We start from the raw sequence: 20,757 nt of genomic DNA, 5'->3' as shown, positions 1-20,757 counted from the left end.
TATACTTTTATTACAGTTTGCTTAGAATGCAATTTTTAAACCTTTTTTGTATTCTTTTTTTATTCTTTTTTTCATCATCAGAATCCCCCTATCATCGTACCTCTTACAACTACCTTAAAACTGACTGGGACTCTTTTCATAATTTTCTTCGTAATGACCCTGGGGTAAAAATCTTTCATCTTCTTTCCTGCAGACAAATGCGCTTCTTACATAGCTTCTTCGATTCAGGCTGGCATGGAATTTTTTATTCCCTCTCAGCGATTTCAAGTCAAGCCTTACTCTTCTCCATGGTTTTCCTCTCATTGTGCTGCTGCAATTTCTAATTGTATCCATTGCTTCCATATCTATCACCAAAACAATTCCCCAGTAAACAAACGTCTGTTTACTATAGCTATTACTATTATTATATTACTATTGTTTACCATTGTAAAAAGGTTTTGACTAACGCCAAAGCCCACTATTCTCACATGACAAAATCTCGTATTTTATCTCAAAAATAGGCTCCAGAGACTTCTAGAGAAATTTTAACAGTGTCAATAATATGGACAAATGTGTTATTCCTGCTCTCTTGCATGGTTTAGATTTTATTACCTCACCTAAAGACAAAGCTGAATTGTTTGATACGAACTTTTCACCAATCTCATCTCTTGATTCCACTAATCAAATCCTACCTGATATTTTGCCTGCTGGTCTTTTCCATTAACTCTCTTAGTGTATCAGATAACATCTATAAGATTATTGAATCTTTCCCTATGGTGTCCTTATCAATGGTTGTATAAAAGTTGTCCTTGATTGACAGCTTCATTTCCTATAACTTTAGGGGCTCCTCAAGGTTTTATTCTTGGCCCTATACTTTTTTTAATTTACATTAATGATCTCCCAGAAGTTCTCACACCTAAGGTGGAGTTGTTCCCTGATTATGCTACGATCTTTCTTGTCTTAATAAGAAGCCAACACTCTCTGATTGTTTGGAGGAAGCATTGGAGCTTGAAAAGGATGTCACTTCTGCTACAGCATGGGGCTCTCAGTGACTAGTGAACTTTAACTCAGATAAAACTCAATTTTTTTCAGCTGATTGTTATCGCAATAATCTAGATCTTCCAATATTTATGAACGGTAATGTACTCTATGAGTCATTCACGTTTTGTCTTTGAAGATTAACTCTTACTTCCAATTTTTTTTGAAACCATATATCAAATCCATTGCAAATTTAGCATCTGCTAAGGTTGCATCTCTTTATTGTACTTGCCACTTTTTTACTCCAGATTCTATTCTTTATATCTATAAATCTCAAATCCATCCTTGGAATACTGTTGCCATATCTGGAGCGGATCTTGAATGATGCTCTTTCTTGTTTAGATATAGTGCAAAAACGCATTGTAAACATAGTTGGTCTTGCTCTTGCAGCCAACCTTTAACCATCGTCACATCTTTGGAATGTTGCTTCCCTTGCTCTTTTCTATAAATTCTATAATGGGTGCTGCTCTGAAGAGCTAGTGCCTTTTGTACCATCTACTAAAATTCATTCTTGTGTTACAGGTCATTCAATTAAGTCTCATCCTTTCACTGTGACTGATCCTAATTGCTCCAAAAAATTTAATTTGTCTAGTTTTTTTCCTTGAATATCGGTTTTTTGGAATTAGCTCCCTTCGTTTTGTTTTCTTGATTCATACAATTTGCAATCTTTCAAGTTGTCTGTTGATCTTTATTTTTACTTTATAAACTTCATCTCTTCGATTAACTTCCAACTATAATAGTGGTTGCTTGCAGCCTTGTTGAAAGTGAAGACATTAAAAAAAAATGTTTTTTTTTAATACTAAAAAGACAAATTTTTACACCTAAGAATCCCCTTAAACAAGATTATAAAATTTTTACATTTTAATAGTGTATTTGTAATATATTTAATATATATATATGTATATATATATACATATATATATATATATATATATATATATATATATATATATATATACATAAATATATATATACATATATATATATATATATATATATATATACATATATATATATATACATATATATATACATATATATATATACATATATATATACATATATATATATATATATACATATATATATATATATATATATATATACATATATGTGTATATATATATGTGTGTATGTATATATATATATATATATATATATATATATATATATATATATATATATATATATATATATATGTATATATATAGGAATAATTTATTGAGATTTTTAATTCAAAAAGGTGTCACTGATTGTGGTAGTGTCACTCTTACATTATGTTGTTACTAATTCATGTCATGGTGATACTAATACATGTTATTATTACATATGGTGTTACTAATACATGTTGATGCATGTACATGGTGATGTCAATATCTTTATAATAAAGATATTATAGTGTCATTTGCACATTCTAACACTTGTTTGATCGCAATACATTTTTTACTTTAGCAGTTTCAATAATTTATTCAAACCAACACCTTGTCCACTAGTATTTCGAAATTGTCTTGCAGGTGAAATATATGAAGTAAGACTTTTATTTATTTCAAAAAAGAATCTGCTAAACAAGTTTTAAACTGTCAAGTTTTTTTTATGCTCAATATTTTTTCAATGTTTGAACCATTACTTATAAGTTTTTTTGAGGTTAGTAATCGAACATAGCTTCACATTTGTTTTTAGTTGAAATTAGACTTGATGAACATCTCTTCATCCAGTCGACAAATTCGAGTTCTTCCACCAACTACAAAATACTTCAGCTTGAGTGTAGGTGAGTTCAGACTTTTTTATATTTACAAATATTTGTAATTTTTTTTGTAAAAGTTTACATCTACACTTTTTATGTACACTTTGGTTTCACAATTTTACTTTTTATTTTTGCTATTTTTTTACTAAAATAACATTTCATGCATTTTACTTTAAATAGTTTATAAAATATTTTTACAAAAAGATGACTATCCTGGCATATACCTGTTTGCTCAAGACTATGTGATATATCACTAGAAAGATTATCATCCAAAGTTTAAGAAATAACAAGAAGCCATCTAAGGTTTATAAACTCCTGTTACCCTTACCTTCAGACTTTTCCTTCTCCTAATTAATTTACCTTCACTATATCTAAAGAATTACTTACTAACCCCAATATAGCATCAGTTTAATGTCATGACCAGGATCTAGTAAGTATATAGCATATAAATTGCTTTTTTGGAAGAATAAGTTATAGTTATAAAACTTTGTTTTTTTTAAAGAGAGAATTAGTTTTATGTCTAATGTGTTATTATAGCCATCTAAACTTACCTTATTAACAAATTGAATAACCAATGGTATATTTAAAATATAAAAGAATATTGAACCTAGTCAAATTAAACCAAATCAAATCACTAAGTTATTTAATAAAAATAATTAATTAATGGATTTACTAAACAATATCATCCAATCAAATTCAATCAAGTAACTAACATTATTAGTATTAATTTATGATGTAATCAATAAATAAGGGAGTGTGAAAGTATCTTAGACATAAAGTTTAAAATCCAATTGTCAAATTTAGCTTACAGAATTCCTTGTAGTATTAACAAATTCAGTTCACAGAATTCACAATAGCTTTAATAAATTTATTTCACAGGATTCACAAGTAGCATTAACAAAATTAGTAAGTAGTTCCAATATTCAACCAACAGACATTAAAAAGGTGTTAATTAAATGTTTAGGCGTAAGTTTTTTATTTATCCACCATCTATTGGTTGACAACTTTTTGGGAAAAACTTCAGTTCCATTTTCAGTGTTTCAGTTTCGTTTAATACCTCTAACATTTGACTTGTATTGCCCCAAATTCATTATAACTTCAAAATTTTACAAATTCATTATAACTTCCTAATTTTATAAACAGAGTATTGAAGTTTAACTTATCTAATTATTTTTCATAACTTTTTTAGTAGTGGTTTTAATCTAGTAGGAAATTCATAACAATGTATTAATTGGATTAAAATCTTTATCTATAATCATGTATAAAGGTTTGCTTAATTATAAAACTTTTCTCATCTAAAAAAATTTTATATATTTTATTATAAAATTTTAAAGAATATTATTAATAGGGAACACTGTTTTGAAGCAGTTCAACAACAATAAGGAGCTATTTAATGTTTTGGAAATTAAAATCCTCTTTCTCACAGTTGTATTTATTAATATAGAATCCTGCAAATACTTTATCAAAGATTTCTACTTAGACTTTTTTATTTGGTCCATATATACATAGTTATAAATAACTATTGTTACAAATAACAATTTCAACCAATATTTGCTCAGTTTTGTTGGAACACAAAACTTTATTGATTTGATGATACAAAAAATAAATTATGTCAATGTATATTGCAACTCCTAGACTAGTTCTATTATCATAACGATGTTTTTTAAGTATATTTTCTTTGAATCTTCGATATTTGATATTTATCTTTGATAATTTGATATTTTCTTTAAATCGCATTTTCTTTACTCATACCATACTTGGGTTTATGTCTCTGCATAATATCTTAAATTATGAATATAATATCTTAAGTTTCTCTATTTCATTATTCAACAATGCATTTACATAGTTAATTGATTTGTATTTTTTTTCCATTTGACAATTTTGTCTTTATGAATTGCATTTCCAAGTGTAGTATCAGTAAAAAGTTTAGACTTTTTGTTTTCCAAATCATTTGTTACACTTAGTACGGTAGAAGATCACTAACCTCACATTCATGAGGCTCAAGGTTCAAATTCATGTTTCAAAGTTTAGTGTAGAGGGAGAGTCGCAAAAAAAAAGAAAGAAAAAAAAATTAATTTTACATGCAATAACATAAATAATGGTAAGTTTTATTATCGATGAATTTAATAAAAATTATATTTTCAAAATTAATTTTAACTGTTTTATTTTCGAATTTTTATAGTTCATGGATTTTTATTGAACTATTTAAGTTCTATAGAACTGTTCTATAGAAACTTAAGTATAAAATGTATTTTTCAGGCGATTTTCCATCTGCTAATGGTGTTGTAGCTCCTGGTATGAGCTGTCAGTTCACAGTCAAATTTATGCCAGACACATTAGCAGACTATAGTGATGTTTTGGAGGTAACAAGAACTTTTTTATATAACTTGTTAAGCCCTAGCCAAAAATACTTATAGGACTTAGGGTTATAGGATCTTGTGTTATTTATAGGATTTAGGAAGAAAAAAAGTTTGATAATATAAACTCTTTTTAACTTATAACTATAACTCTTTTTAACTCATATAAACTAACTTTTCTATATAATTAGTATAAAAAAATATATAATTAGTATAAAAAAATACTATATAACTATACTATATAATACTATATACTTACATAAACTAACTTATATATAACTAACTATAAACTCTTTTTAACTTATGTGTTTTAATTTAATTGGGTTCAAATACTTTTTTGTTCCTAATTCTTATAGGATTCTATCGGACTTTTTGACTAGGAAAGTTAATGAAATCAAAATCAATTTAACAATTTTTAACTGAACTTTTTTTAACTGAAACTAATAAAATTAAAAGTTTTACATATATATTTGTTTTTATATTTATATTTAGGTAAATATAATATATTATATTTAATATATTACAATACTATTTAGGTAAAGACACAAGGATCTCAACCTATCTTTATTCCATTAGAAGGATTAAGAGATAAACCATTTCTAAGCAGTGAGTAAGAAATTTATATAATATTTATTATATATTATAATTGTCATTGTATATTATAAGGTCATAGTAAAGAATTTTCTATCAACAGAGTTTTATCGACAATTAAAAGTATGTTTTACTTTAAGAGTTTCATATGAATATGTTTTATATGTTACTAACTTATCAAAGGGAAGTGTTATTAACTTATTTCAGGGAATTATAAATTTCAATTTTTAAGTAGTAAAAACCTATTTCATTTAAAAAATAATGTAAGGTTTAATTTTTTAAATTAAAGTTAAATTTTCATTTCAAAAAGTTTCATTTTTATTAATATAAAAGGTTTTATGGCTCACTATAATACTACATTTAATATTTTTTATAGCAACTGTCATAAAAGAATTTTTTCCAACCGTCCTAAAAGATTTTACCAACTGCCATAAAAGATTTTTTTACGAACTGTCATTAAAAAAAATTTTTAACTAACCATCATTAACAATTTTTTTACCAACCGCCATAAAAGGTTTTTTTAAAAACCGTTGTAAAAGATTTTTTTACAAACTGTCATAACAGTCCTAGTACAAACAACAAGTAATCAATGAAATGATTGAAAACCAATGTACTTTTTGAGCTGATGAAACTCAAGGAAACTTGAGTACTATTAAGTAATTCGAAAGCTTGAATGTCACAAATTGTTTTTTAAGGCCCATTAGTATTTTTCTTATTATTTTAAAGTAGTAAGATCATATGATTATTTAGTAAAATCTTCGTTCGTTGAGCAATTTCAAAAAAAAAAATTACAAGAATTAAAGTTTTTAAAAATAATCAATTTAAGATATTAACCAATTGTATTTATTGCAAAAAGTTAAGTTTGAATTAGATTGAGTTAACTGAACCCAAAGAATAAATACTTTCCTGCTGACAGAAACACCTTTTAAAACCACCTGCCCATAACTGTTGTTATTTAAAGTGCTGATCCTCATCGAAACGCCAGTAATAATAGATGCGACTCTGAGGAGATGTTTATTACTTAATCACTACACAAATTATGTTTACATATTTTGGCATTAATGTTTTTTTCCATTCTGAGGCCTTTCATTGTTGTATGCATACTTTTTATTTATTAATGTATTTTTTGTTTTATTTATTTTTTGTTTGGTGATATATTTTTTGTATATCTTAGTTCATATTAGTATTTATCTAACGATTTTTTTTTTTTTTAATTTATTATTATTGTTAGTACTGTTCAGGTGAATTGTCTGTCTTATTTATATTTTAAATATTCCTCTATTAATCTTTATTTTTGTCTTGACAACTGTCAAAATATGCTTCATTTGAAAAATAATTCTCCTTTATTCTAATGTACTTCATTTCTTCCTCAGGTATTCACTGCTCGTGTGTGACCATTTGGCGAATTTATATGTCAGAATTATATATATGCCAAAGTTTATAAATAATATTAGGCCTAGCCCATAAGGGTTAGTGTTACGGTCATCGAGCATGACTATTTTCCAAATCACAGTTACTGTCACCGCGAAAGAAGTTGTTTGTCTCTGGAAGACGCATGGGCTAGTTTTTTAGTCATAAGTCAGTTATAAATCCATGCATAGGTGTTTAATCCATCATGGTTTTCTGGAGTATGACTGGGCTGGCTTGGTGTAGTTAAGGGATAAATCTTTTACGCTGGTTACTAACAACACAAGACTACTGAACGACATAAACAGCACGGACTTACACATTACACCTCTACACCCTTATGCACATATAGTCTTTTTACATCGTTTGCATGCTTTTTGTTCTTTTATAAGATAAACTATCTTTGTTTGAACTCATTCTTATTTAGGTAATATTTTTTTTAATATATAGTATGTGGTTGGAATGTTAAATGCAGATTTGTATGTTATGTATATGTGGTTATCATGTGTGATTGTTTTTTCATTTTAGGATTCATATAAATATATATAAGAGCAATTCTTTTTGACTAGCGGCTTTCGACATGTTTTGTTGATGGACGTTATTTTGTTTTTGTTTTTGTTATGGTCTCAAAATTACGTTTAATTCGGACCGTAGAGAAAGCTTTACTTTTTTGGAAACTTCGATTTAGATATGGTCTCAAAGTTACCTTTAATTCGGACCATAGAGAAGACTTTACTTCTGAACAATATTTTTCCTGCTTCATACATTGTTTTTATATCACGACTAATATTATTGCTTTATCACCCAAAATAATTTTTTAACCACTCATTTGGCTTAAATTTATCTGGTCTTATTTTAGTATTTAGTTAATCTTATTACAATATTTTTTAATATATGATTTATCAGCTGATTTTCATATTATTACTATTATCATAGAACTTTTATGCTATATTATCTTACATTCATTACTCAGCTTTGTTTTAATTTTCACAGGCGCAATTTTCGTCTTTTATTATTATTCGGAGAATTTCTTATATCCTTCACTACATGTTTAAATCTTTACATTTTTGCAGGCGATATATATATATATATGTTTTTTTCTACTTTCAAGTATTACTTGATTTTTAGTTATGATTTTAAGTTGAAAGGGTTGTTTCATTTTCTTACATTTTAGATAGGTTAACAAAATTCGAATGAAGTATCTATGACAGCGTTAGAGTTTTTTGAAGACTCTACTATGTTTTATTTTATTTTAAAAGGGTTTTTAATAGGGTATATTGCTGTTTTTTAAATTTTCAACAACATCTTTTTTTGGACGTTTTAACATTTTGGAAGTTCTCTTAACAGTTTTTTTATATCTTCAAATTGTTCAACTAATCAGGATGTTACTGAATAATCACATGACCTTACCATTTTAAAACAAAAAGAAAAAATCATAATAGACAATGAAAAACTGTTAATGATGTACTAACTTTCAAATTATTTAAACAACGTTTGTGTAAGTATAAGCAAATAAGCGCAAATTTTATGTTTATTAAGTTATATAAAGTAAAATTAACTTTTAATGAAGTAAAAAATAACATTTTTTCTAAATAATACTGAACTATATAATTTAGTCAATTTAAAATATAATTAACAATCTAAAATATCTCAGCAAAAATATTTAAAAATAGAAATGGGGCTTACATATATTTAAATGGGACTTACATATATTTAAATGGGGCTTACTTATATTTAAGATTTTTGAAAAGATGTTTTACAATTCCTATATTTTGTATCATTTATTTTCATAATGTTAGTTTAAAGCTTTCTTTTTTTAAGCTTTTTAAGTTACTGCGATATAATTTGTGAGTGCAAGATACAAATAAATTATTGAAATCAGGAAAAATATAAAATAAAGTTAAAGAAACAGAAATTGTCATTATCCTTAAATTATTTCATTAGAAATTAAATTAGAAAAAGTGTTGTCAATGTCTGTAGCAGATATTTAGCAGAGATTGAGTTTGGTCAGTAATTTTTGTTGGCAAAGTAATAAATGAGACAATATTATAAAAAGTAAAATGTCAAAATTTTAAAGTTTGATTGTATCAGATCAATATTAGAAAAGCAAAATTATTTTTAGCATTTTTTTTTTTTTTAAGTAAAACAGATATCATATTATGGAAAACTATGCACAATTAAATGCAATCAACAATTATATTTTATTTTTAGGTTTAAGAAAGAAAAAAAGTTCTACAAATAAGCAATAAACATGTTTCAATAAATAAAAAAAAGTTATTTCTTTGTTTAATGATTAGTTTTTTTATAAGTATAATAAAAATAATAGTAAAAATAAAAGGTGCCAGAAATTACCAGAAAGTTCAATTGGTGTGTGACCACTACCAGAAAGTTCAATTGGTGTGTACTCAATGTTGTATTTATCTAAGAGTTGAATTAATAGAGGATAAATGGACGTATATAGGGAAGATAAATAGAGGGTTGTTCTTTATTCTTATTCTTGTTTCATTTACACCAATAATGAAAAGTTTAGTTTAATTTAATTAGTGGTAGTATTATGTTTAAATCCTCTAATTAGGTCTAATGATACATAGATTTTTTTATTGGAATCTATAACACAAAACAAAATATAATTGTTCATTTAAGTAGCAATTTTATTTAAATGAAAAATTTAAATTAAGTTTGTAGACAGAGGTAGGACATCAGTAATATTAGTTTTATCAGAAACAAATAATAGTTTAAATTTGTTTCAATGGACATGAGTAGTCATAATGGACAATATATGTATAAATTAAATAATTAAGTTTTTGTTCAGAATAACCAAATTTATTATTGAGTTCAACACCAACAATCATGACCCCCTCCCCCCCCCCCCACCCCCACCCCTCAAACATAACAATGTCAAAAAATATATTAGCACAAAATTTGGCACATTTAACCATTAAAAAAAGCTTTCTAATGTTATCACTAAGCAAAATTTTTTTGACCTCAATAGTTTAGAGTTCCGATTTCCGAACTGTGAATAATGGTTAACACAGTAAATTTTATATCATATAAATTTACTAAATTAAAACCATGTTTCAACAGTAAGCAAACTAATAAAGCAATGACAACTAAAAAAAAATTTAAAAAAATCAATTATGTTTGAACTTCGAAAAAAATATATAAAATCATTTAATTTAATGATAATTATAATCAGTTATTAAAATTTATATTAAAATATATATTAAAATTTAATAAAATTGGATTTGTAAAAAAATGTAGTGATATTAGAACTAAAATATAAATAACAAATCTGATAATAGTCTAATAAATAGACATAAAAACTAATAAAAAATTTATCATAATCTTAAACTTACCAGTCGTGATATCAAAGATTATCTGAAAGCTATGAGAAATAAAAAGTTGAGTATAATAAAAAGTTGATATACGTAAGGTTGAATTTCAATTAAAATATAAATATTAGCACTTATCTGATGGGTCCAAGATATTATAATTGTTTTAATTGCTTTACACACTGCTCAGTAACAACACTTTTAAAACATTAACATTTTAAAACATTTAACATTTTACACAACTTTTAAAACACTGCTTTTAAAACAAAACAAAAAAACAACAGAATTTAAACATATATAAACTTTGAACATATTATATTTTATAAAAAATTAACAATTACTTTCTTACACATAAAAACTTATTATAAACTATTAACAACATTAAAACATTATTGTGTACTTTTTTTTTACCACACACCACTATATTGGGTTGCAGGCAAAAGTAATAAAAAGATTTGGTTACCAGATCTTTTTATAACTTTTTAATCTTTAATTATAGCCATAGCATTTTCATAGTTTTTTTTAAGACTTCCTAAGTAAATAGAAAACTATAACGTTATGATTGTTACCAAGGTTGCTTTCATCTTCATGCAAGGCATCATAATGCATGCTTCTCAATTTGCTTTGCTTATTTTTATGAAAGCAAGACACTGCTCCTCAGTTTTAACATATGCATCAGCAGCATGTTGCTAAAATAGTTTCTTGCCATAAATTATTGAACAGAAGTTTTGACTTACTGAAGGTATAATTGTAAATATATATAATATATTAACAATTATACCCCATAATTGTAAAACTGAGATAATTTAACATGGTTTCTAACCAATGTTGCATTTTTAAGGGTTGCTAACCAATTATGCCATCTCTTGGGAAAAAAAGTGAATAAACCGTAGGATCTAAGTTAACTGACATGCACAATATAACTTCTAAATACCTTTTGGGTATAAACTTCCCTTGAATCAGGTGGAACACCATCTTCTCCAACGAATACAACTTCAACTTCACTAACTATAGTTTGCAAAAAAAAACATTAAATTATGTAAGCAAAGTTGATTGCTGTTTTTGCTTTCTAAAATTTACTGCTGCAAGTAAGTCATAGATATACAGTTGATAATATTGGGGGAATATCTTGATCTGGCCTAAGATTACCTACACAATGGAAACTTGACCAAATGTTTTAAAACATAGTGGCCTATGATTCATAGGTTAAACCACATTAGTAAATAAAGCAAAATAAAGACAAGCTTTATAAATTCTAATATATTAATTAAAATTGATATTGGAATTAAGATCTATATAATTTCCTGTAAATCTTGTAAAGCTTGCGGAAATAGTGAAAATGGAAGCAAAACTACCTTCTTATTATATATCAAATGTGTTTTATCGAGAAATTTTTAAGCACAACAGTGCTGGGACATATGGTACAATACATTCTTCTGTGTCTAGCAGCATTTTGTACATTTTGAGAATGATTAATCTTATCTTGCCTAGGCTTATCTTTTTTATTTATGTTATAATTACTTTTAACTTGCCTAACCACGATGTTCTAATTTAGGTATAAATTAATTTCTTTTTGCCAAGCAGCATTTCTTACATTTTGATGACAATTAGTTTCAGTTTGTCTAGTTTTAATCATTTTACTAAAGTATCAATTATTTTTAAGTTGATAGTATTTCTTCTAATAACTTATTCAAGCCTAATATCATTCATTTCAATTTCACTATTATAAATAAACATATTAACAGTAGTATTACTACTTTCGTAACAAAATTTCGTAACAAAAAGCACAAAAGATTCTCAAGAGTTATAATCTTTTCTATAAAATTATTTATTTTAAGTGAACATAAGAATAAAATAAACTTTGGTAAATTGTGGTAAAAAAAAAAAAAGAAAATAAGTTAAATAAAAGTATTAATAGTCTAAATTGGTGAAAACATATCTAAAAAAAGATAAATAATAATGTTCAAGTGAAAATCAACTAAAACTTGCAATCCTAATAACAAAGATATTATTTGGTAATAAAAACAAAAACACTATTTTGAATCTTACTTATCTATTAAACAATTTTATTTAACCATTAAAAACTATTTAAAAAACTTTTTAAAAGAACAAAAATGAAAAAATAAAAATGCCTTATTTAAAGCAATATATTAAAAAAAAAATCAATTACTTTAGAATATATATGATATATAAACCTCTATGATTTAACTCATTAGTTTAACCATTGGTTTACCATTGGTAACCACTGGTTTACCGTTGGTAGCCACTGGTTTACCATTGGTAGCCACTGGTTTACCATTGGTAACCACTGGTTTACCATTGGTAACCACTGGTTTACCAATATAAATTATGATGCTGTAGTGGTGTAGTGGTAAAGGGTTTGCTTCATAAGCAAGAGGTTCCAAGTTCGATCCTGCAGCAGCCTTGTTCGTCAAGGTTCATGTTTCGGAGTTATAGAGTTGAGAGAGGTTTATAACCACTATTAAGTAGCCTCCTCATCTGTAGTGGCCTTCTCGGCCTTGAGGAGGTGAATAGCAAAAAAAAAATTTTAAAAAAAAATATATATATATACATAAGCATATATAATTTAAAAAATAGTATGACAAAAATAAAATACTAACTTTTTATGAAATGAACTTAAATTTATGTAATATGCAAAACAACTTTTATTAGTATCAATTATTTTTAATGTAACAAAGAATGCAGACTACAATGCACAATATTGTTAATAAAAATAAAGCAATGTCAGTCGATATATTTTTATCTAAAGTAATAAAAAAGATGAAACCATTTAAGAACAAATTTTAAAAATTCTAAATTTCAAAGCATAACACTACATTTTTTCAACATCTGTCAGCAGAATTTTTTTTACTTTGTCTTTTCCTTATTATTTTTTCTACGAGAAAATATACATATAGAAACTGAGAGCTATAAATCATACTGACATATACGCAAATTTATGTATATATACTTACATGTCCACAAATAACAGTTTTATTTCATTTAATTTTTCATTATAAATACATATATAAAAATTCCATCTTAAAATAAAACTGAATAGTGAGCTTACTCAAATCAGAATCAATTTGACTGTCTAAAAACGTTTACTTTTATTAATCCTTCTGATAACAAAATATAACAATAAAGTAAGTTGATGTAACTAAAAAAAAATTCAACTCTTTCCAATTGCTCTAAAAAATAAAACAAAACTTGCTTAAAATATTTAAAAATCTTAAGACAAAACTAAACCAAAAAGAAATAGCACAGTACTCATATAAAACTACTTTACCAGTCATTTTATTACTAACTTCTTCTAAAAAAAGAAAACAGACTTTAAAATTAGAAAAATAAAAACAATCAACAACAAACAAATGTTTATTAAATTTTTATTGTAAAGTTAAACAATGAACAACATCAATTCTTCTTGAATACTAAAAATTTATCAGCTCTAACTTGCATGCAGACCTTGCTTGAAAGACTGACCGCGTGAAATATAGATCCGCGTATAGAAACCGCGCCTAGAAACTACTTTATAATGACATAAGACGACTACTATTAAACTACTAATAAATTAATTAATATTTAGATTAATTATTGTTTTATGCTTTTTATTGTTTTATGCATGTTTATTAAATTTCAGTTTCTAAACATATTGATTGTGGTTACACGTTAGTGAATGGAAAAAAATTAATTTCTCTTGAAGTTGAAAATAAAGGGGGTGCTGGAAAGTTTTTTTTCAAAGAAAACCAAATTCAAAATGAATATTGTATATGGGACCAGGTAAAAATTAATTTTTTTTTAAAATATCCTTATTTATTTAAATAAAAGTTTACTCTTAACAAGATTGCAGTCATAGACCGTTTTCCATTTAAATTGTAACCATTATAATTAAGTCATGTATATAGGTAAAAAACTGAAGAAAAGGTAAAAAACTAAAAAGAACTTATGTAATTTAAGTAATCACATAAGTTCTTATGTGATGAATTAAATATGTTCATAATTTTAATGTGTTGAATCACATATGTTCACAAAATTAATAAATCTAATGGTATATAAGCTTATGTTACATTCACTTATGATTATGCAACATTAGATTTATTAATTTTGTTTTGTTAATTTTTTTTTTTTTTGATTTTGTTAATTGTTTTTTGTTAATTGTTAATTCTATTGTTAATTGATTCTATTAAAGAAGTCAAAAGTTCTCTGGAGTGCCTCTAATGAATTATTCTAATAGTGAGTTTTAGATATATACAAAAAACTTTTTTGCACCAAACTTTTGCAATGGAAAATAGCAGCTTCACAAATTCTTGACTTTTCTGTTTTGAAATGTCCAAGGAGAAATATAAGCCTCCGTGTCATGTATACTATATGCAAACCTCAGATTCAGAAAAAATGAGGTAGACAATAATTTGCCGACATCAACCCTTTAGAGGTTGGCATCAGATTGGCAAAAAAACAATTTGGTTCAAAGGTCTAACGATAAAACATAGAAACAAGGTTGCCAATTTTTTTGCAGACTTCAAAGACTTTTAGATAGGCATTTAGGTTGGCATGGCCAAATGCCGACCCTAATTCTGAGGGATGTACATGTATATTGCTGCAATATATTATTTAAAAGTCATTTTTAGCTACAAAAAGTAAGTGTTGCAAATCATAGGCTAGAAGAAAAAAACAAGGTCAAATTTGTAAAAAGTATAAAAAACTAAAATTGTCTTAAGAAAAAGTCTAATGATAAAATATAATTAATATAGTTATAATGATATAGAATGATATAGAAGTAAAAGATAATGGAGTGAAGTGGTGATGGCTGATGGAGTGAGGCACAGTCCCATTCCCAGTGGGCACAAGACGTGTTTAAAACATCCAAAACACATTTAAAATGTATTAATACATATTTTACACCTTTAATACATGTCTTGTGTCCACTGGGGTGGTGATGGATGATGGAGTGAGGTAGTGATGGGGTGGTGATGGTTGATAGAGTGAAGTGGTGATAGATGATGGAGTGAAGTGGTGATAGATGATGGAGTGAAGTGGTGATAGATGATAGAGTGAAGTGGTGATGGGTGATGGAGTGAAGTGATGATAGATAATAGAGTGAAGTCCCAGTTGGTACAAGACGTGTTTAAAACATCTAAAATATATTAATACATATTTTAAACATTTAGTTCACGTTTTGTGCCCTCAGGGGTGGTGATGAATGCTGGATTGAGGTGGTGATGGATGATAGAGTGAAATGGTGATGGATGATGGAGTGAAATAGTAATGGATTATGGATTAAAGTGGTGATTGATGGTGGAGTAAAGCGATGATGGTGATGATGGAGTGAAAATGATGATAGAGTGAAATGGTTCTCAAGTGAAAAAAATAATAATAAATAAAAATATTGCTTTCATGACAAATATAAGAATTTATGTGTGCAACTATTGGAGTCAGATACAACACTGAATCTGCTGAATTTAACTTATTATAACAAAGAGTAAAATTAGTTGAGTAAAGTTTCCAACCTTCCAATATATTGTACTAGTTTATTAGCTTCTTCATTTCAAAAATATAATTATAGAAATATAATATAGAAAGAAACAATTTGAAAATGTTTTTTATATTTTATACATTTTTTTAGATTGATTATACTGATGTAACAAAGCTTTTGATAAAACCTTTTACAGTTTTTCCTGCACAGTTTCAAGTTAATAATGGTGGAAAAATTTCATTGACGGTTAGTTTTTTTTAATAAATATTGTTTTTAGAGTAAAAATAGATGTCACATCATTTATTTATAATTTTGTTTGATATTATCTATTTTGTTTAATGTTTTAGATTATATTTGAGCCAAGAGCTGTAAAGCATTTTTCTGAAGATATATACTTGTTTTGTGATGATTGTTCTGTGACCAAGTATACTCTGACTGGTAAGAAGTTAAACATAATATATATTTATTTTTTATTCTGATTCACTCCCAACAAAGCTGCATGCAACTACTATTAAGTTGGGAGTTACTAGAAAGAAAAAAAAGTATAGAGTTATAAAGCAATGAAATGGTTGGCAGAAAACTTGAAGAATTGTAGATTGTATGAGTTGATGAATGAGTTTTAGTTAATGGAACTAGAGATAATACCTCCTTTGAATAGCAAGCATGATAGTATTTATAAAGGAGAAGACTCAGTGAGAGAGTTTCCATTCATTTATATAGATTAATATGTTGACAGTATTGCAATAATTATTTGCAGTAAATAGCTGAGTTTTGTTGAAGTTAAAATTCACAAGCCGCTGCAAACCCCAATCTTTTACAGAAGTGAGATCAGATTCAATATTGGCTGCCTGTTCTAAGTGATCGAAAAGAGAAGACTTTTTGTCAACAGCAAAAAGAGCTGCTTTAGATTTAAGATTATCGGGAAGATCATTAATGTAGATAAAAAAAAAAACAGGTCCAAGGATTAAACCTTGAGCAGAAGTTACTGGAAATAAAGAAGAATGTTGGCCTTCAAGGATGACTTTAATAAAGCGGTTAGAAAGGAAATAATTTGATAATCTCAAAAACTTTCCCACATATACCATATGAAACAAGCTTATGGGAAGACCAGCTGAGAATGCCAAACCTTGTTGAAAGCTTTAGATATGCCAAGAGCAATAGCCCTAATCTCTTTGCCTCCATCTAATGCACAATTATTCAGTCACAGTAAGTAGCTAATCAGCTGGAGAGAGAGGTTAAAAAACAGTATTGATTGTCTGACAGTAACTTATTTTACTTAAGATGGTATATGAGAAATTTGTTGATCAAAGACTCAAAGATCAGGCTAATAACAGAGAGTACACTGATCGGACAATAATTCTCAAGAGTTTTTGGAAATTGGAACAACATTCTCCAGCAGGAAAAAACAAGATTCGGTCAAGTATTTATTAATTAGTTCAGAGATAATTAATGAGAGTTCTGAAGAACAATTTTGTAAGACTATGACAGAAATGTTGTCTGAGCCACAAGCCATAGAAGAGTTTAATTGAGATATGACTTCAACAACAGAAGCTGAAGTGGTTTGAATGTCTAACAATGGGTTAACCTGTTTTAGTGGAATGAAAGGATGAGAATGGCCATAAGACCACAAATATTTGCAAAAGATCTATTAAAATAGTTAGGTGGTGAGGATGGTTTTTTATTTTTAATATTTTAGGTTACAAAAGCATGGTTTAAGTTTAAAGAGAACTTGACTCATTCATATATAGAGCAAGACCTCCTAAACAATGAGCTATATACCTGTCTCAGTCCTGTAATTTAACCTAAAGTCCTAACTTAAGGCTCCTTATGTGGCCTTGACAATGCGCACCAAAAGCATTAACAGGTAGTAAGTAAGGCCCCAGCTAAAATTAGATTTTTTTCAAACCCAGCACTGGCAAATCTATAAGATTTAGCAAGGGTAAATATTATAAATTTATGCTTACATTTACTATTTATTAAATACTGGCATACATTTATATATTTTCATTCTCTAATTTACTTCCTACAAAATTGCAAGCAACCACTATTAAGTTTTGAGTTACTTTAAAATAGAGAATAAGTAAAAATACTGAGAGTTGATGAAGGTTCTGGAGAACACTTTTATCAGGACGTTTTTAGATTGGCTTCTTGTAATAATAAAAGAACATTTGTTCTTAAGAGAGATGTTCTTGTAAAAAGGATGAAAAAAATGATTAATGTTTAATTAAGCAACTGCTCAAGATGGTGAAAAATGAGGCGTAATTTAAAATCGAAGAGTAGGAATAAAAGCTTCCAAACTTTTAGTCCAGTAGGAATAAAAGCTTCCAAGATGCGCTTTATGCATACATTTTATGGATATAAACATATATGTTTGCTATTTATTTTGATGCAGGTATACAATATTTCATATGTGTATAAACTTTGGTATTTACATGGTGTAGTTTTTGCCAAAAGGGAAGATGATCAGATAATGATGATCATGATCATGATGATGATCATGATGATGATCATGATCATGATGATGATCATGATCATGATGATGATCATGATCATGATGATGATCATGATCATGATGATGATCATGATCATGATGATGATCATGATCATGATGATGATCATGATGATGATCATGATCATGATGATGATCATGATGATGATCATGATCATGATGATGATCATGATGATGATCATGATCATGATGATGATCATGATGATGATCATGATCATGATCATGATCATGATCATGATGATGATCATGATGATGATCATGATGATGATCATGATCATGATGATGATCATGATCATGATCATGATCATCATCATGATGATGATCATGATGATGATCATGATGATGATCATGATCATGATGATGATCATGATCATGATGATGATCATGATCATGATGATGATCATGATCATGATGATGATCATGATCATGATGATGATCATGATTATGATGATGATCATGATCATGATGATGATCATGATCATGATGATGATCATGATCATGATGATGATCATGATCATGATCATGATGATGATCATGATCATGATCATGATCATGATGATGATCATGATGATGATCATGATGATGATCATGATCATGATGATGATCATGATGATGATCATGATCATGATGATGATCATGATGATGATCATGGTGATGATGATGGTAATGATAATTATAATGATCATGTTTATCATAATGATGTTTATAAATGCATATATATACAAAATATAACATGAATTTTGAAAAAAAACAACTTTAGTATGTATAAATGTTTATTCAGCTCTGGTCATAAACTTGGCCCTGGCCCCGGCTATATTTTATCAATTCCAGCCCCAGCCGCAGTCAAATATCAACCCTGGTAATTTACTAACAAATATCAACCCCGGTAATTTACTATTAACAGTGACACCATCCATGTGCAGCGTTGCATTGTTAATGCTCTGATATTTTGTAGCTGGTGATTGGATCAGCCTCTCTGAGAGCTACAGAGTTCCGGAAAACTTACTACCAGCTGGCCTCAGAACCAATAAACTAAGTTTTAGAGCTGCACCCTCATTAGGAGATAACAGAACGAGTTGCATAGCCACTATCAAGGAGACACAAGCAAAAATCTATGAGAAGAGTCAAGAAGATCCAGCATTCATTATCCTAGGCAAGAAACAATGCAACACAGGTTTACATCTACTCCAGCCTAGTAGATGAAGAAAGGGTTTGAAGCTGGTTAGCAGAATTATTTCGCTTACCCCTAAAGTCTTTGCCTAGGAAGACAGTAGCTGGATACAGTTAACATCTGTCTAAATTGAGTATTTTTATCTAGACACCATCTCTAGGTTTTACTCAACCAAAAGCCTTGTGGCAGGGGAATTATATATCTAAATAATAATATCTAAATTTATTTTTAAATAGAATATGTGATTATTACAAATTATTTAGGCAGTTCATAACATGCAATATAAAATGTAAAATGTATTATAAATTAGTTATATACATACATTAAACTCAATACCCAATTCAACATGCAATTTTTTTTTTGTGGAATACTCCATATGTAACTCATCATACGCATCTTTTTTGAGTAATTTGCGTCCATTTATGCAATTTTTTTAGTGTAGTATCGAATTTTGTTTTTACAGAAATATAATAATTTATATTATGTATATCAATATTTTTGTTCCATATTTAATATTTATTATGTATATTAATATAGGTACAAGCGAGGTTGCTCATGTTTCAATTAACAATATCGAGGGAGGTTTTACATATGCACATGTTCAAGAAATGATAGATGAAACTGCAGAACAGATTATAAACTTTGGACGGAGTTATCCAAATGAGTTAACAACTAGAATGTTTGCTGTAAAAAATGATATGTAATATATGTTTTTTGTTAATGATTTTTTTAAAAATATTTTAGATTGTAGGATCTGTTTTTTTTTCATTTCGTCTTCTTTTTTTATTAATTTTTTTTTCAGATCAGTACCATTGAATTTTTATTGGACTATACAGTATCCAGATTTAAGAGTTGATAAAAGTGGAACAAGTAACCTCAGTTCTTCTTGCAAGAACCAATCAGTTTTTAAAGTGTTACCAGAGTTTGGAGTTCTAAAAGAAAATATTTTGACAAAATTTTCAGTCCAGTTCAATCCTTTAAAAGTATGTTTATTTTTCTTTTCACTAATATGCATATAATTAATTTATATATATATATATATATATATATATATATATATATATATACATACATATACATATATATATATCTATATATATATATATATATATATATATATATATATATATATATACATATATATATATATATATAT

General features: G+C 27.3%; 1 protein-coding gene across 4 annotated transcripts in view; it reads left to right on the top strand.

The window, feature by feature from the left end:
* LOC101238775 (deleted in lung and esophageal cancer protein 1) overlaps nucleotides 1–20,757 on the top strand; it is a 91,979-nt gene that overhangs the window by 31,699 nt on the left and 39,523 nt on the right. For 3 of the 4 annotated variants that reach the window (XR_010641565.1, XM_065809241.1, XM_065809243.1), the window contains 9 exons: nucleotides 2,470–2,545; nucleotides 2,698–2,785; nucleotides 5,021–5,124; nucleotides 5,655–5,724; nucleotides 14,089–14,228; nucleotides 16,072–16,167; nucleotides 16,269–16,359; nucleotides 20,139–20,301; nucleotides 20,404–20,584. Coding sequence is in view for 3 of the 4 variants with exons in the window: in XM_065809241.1 (XP_065665313.1) it covers nucleotides 2,470–2,545; nucleotides 2,698–2,785; nucleotides 5,021–5,124; nucleotides 5,655–5,724; nucleotides 14,089–14,228; nucleotides 16,072–16,167; nucleotides 16,269–16,359; nucleotides 20,139–20,301; nucleotides 20,404–20,584 (1,009 nt within the window). In the remaining variant the exon portion in view is untranslated. The remainder of the gene's footprint in view (nucleotides 1–2,469; nucleotides 2,546–2,697; nucleotides 2,786–5,020; nucleotides 5,125–5,654; nucleotides 5,725–14,088; nucleotides 14,229–16,071; nucleotides 16,168–16,268; nucleotides 16,360–20,138; nucleotides 20,302–20,403; nucleotides 20,585–20,757) is intronic. The other variant, XM_065809242.1, reaches the window with a different exon arrangement.

The sequence above is a fragment of the Hydra vulgaris genome, chromosome 11 (genome assembly GCF_038396675.1).
Source record: "Hydra vulgaris chromosome 11, alternate assembly HydraT2T_AEP".
Taxonomy (NCBI): Eukaryota; Metazoa; Cnidaria; class Hydrozoa; order Anthoathecata; family Hydridae; genus Hydra; species Hydra vulgaris.
Note: the sequence above shows the minus strand (reverse complement) of the source record. Positions and strands in the feature narration are given on the sequence as shown.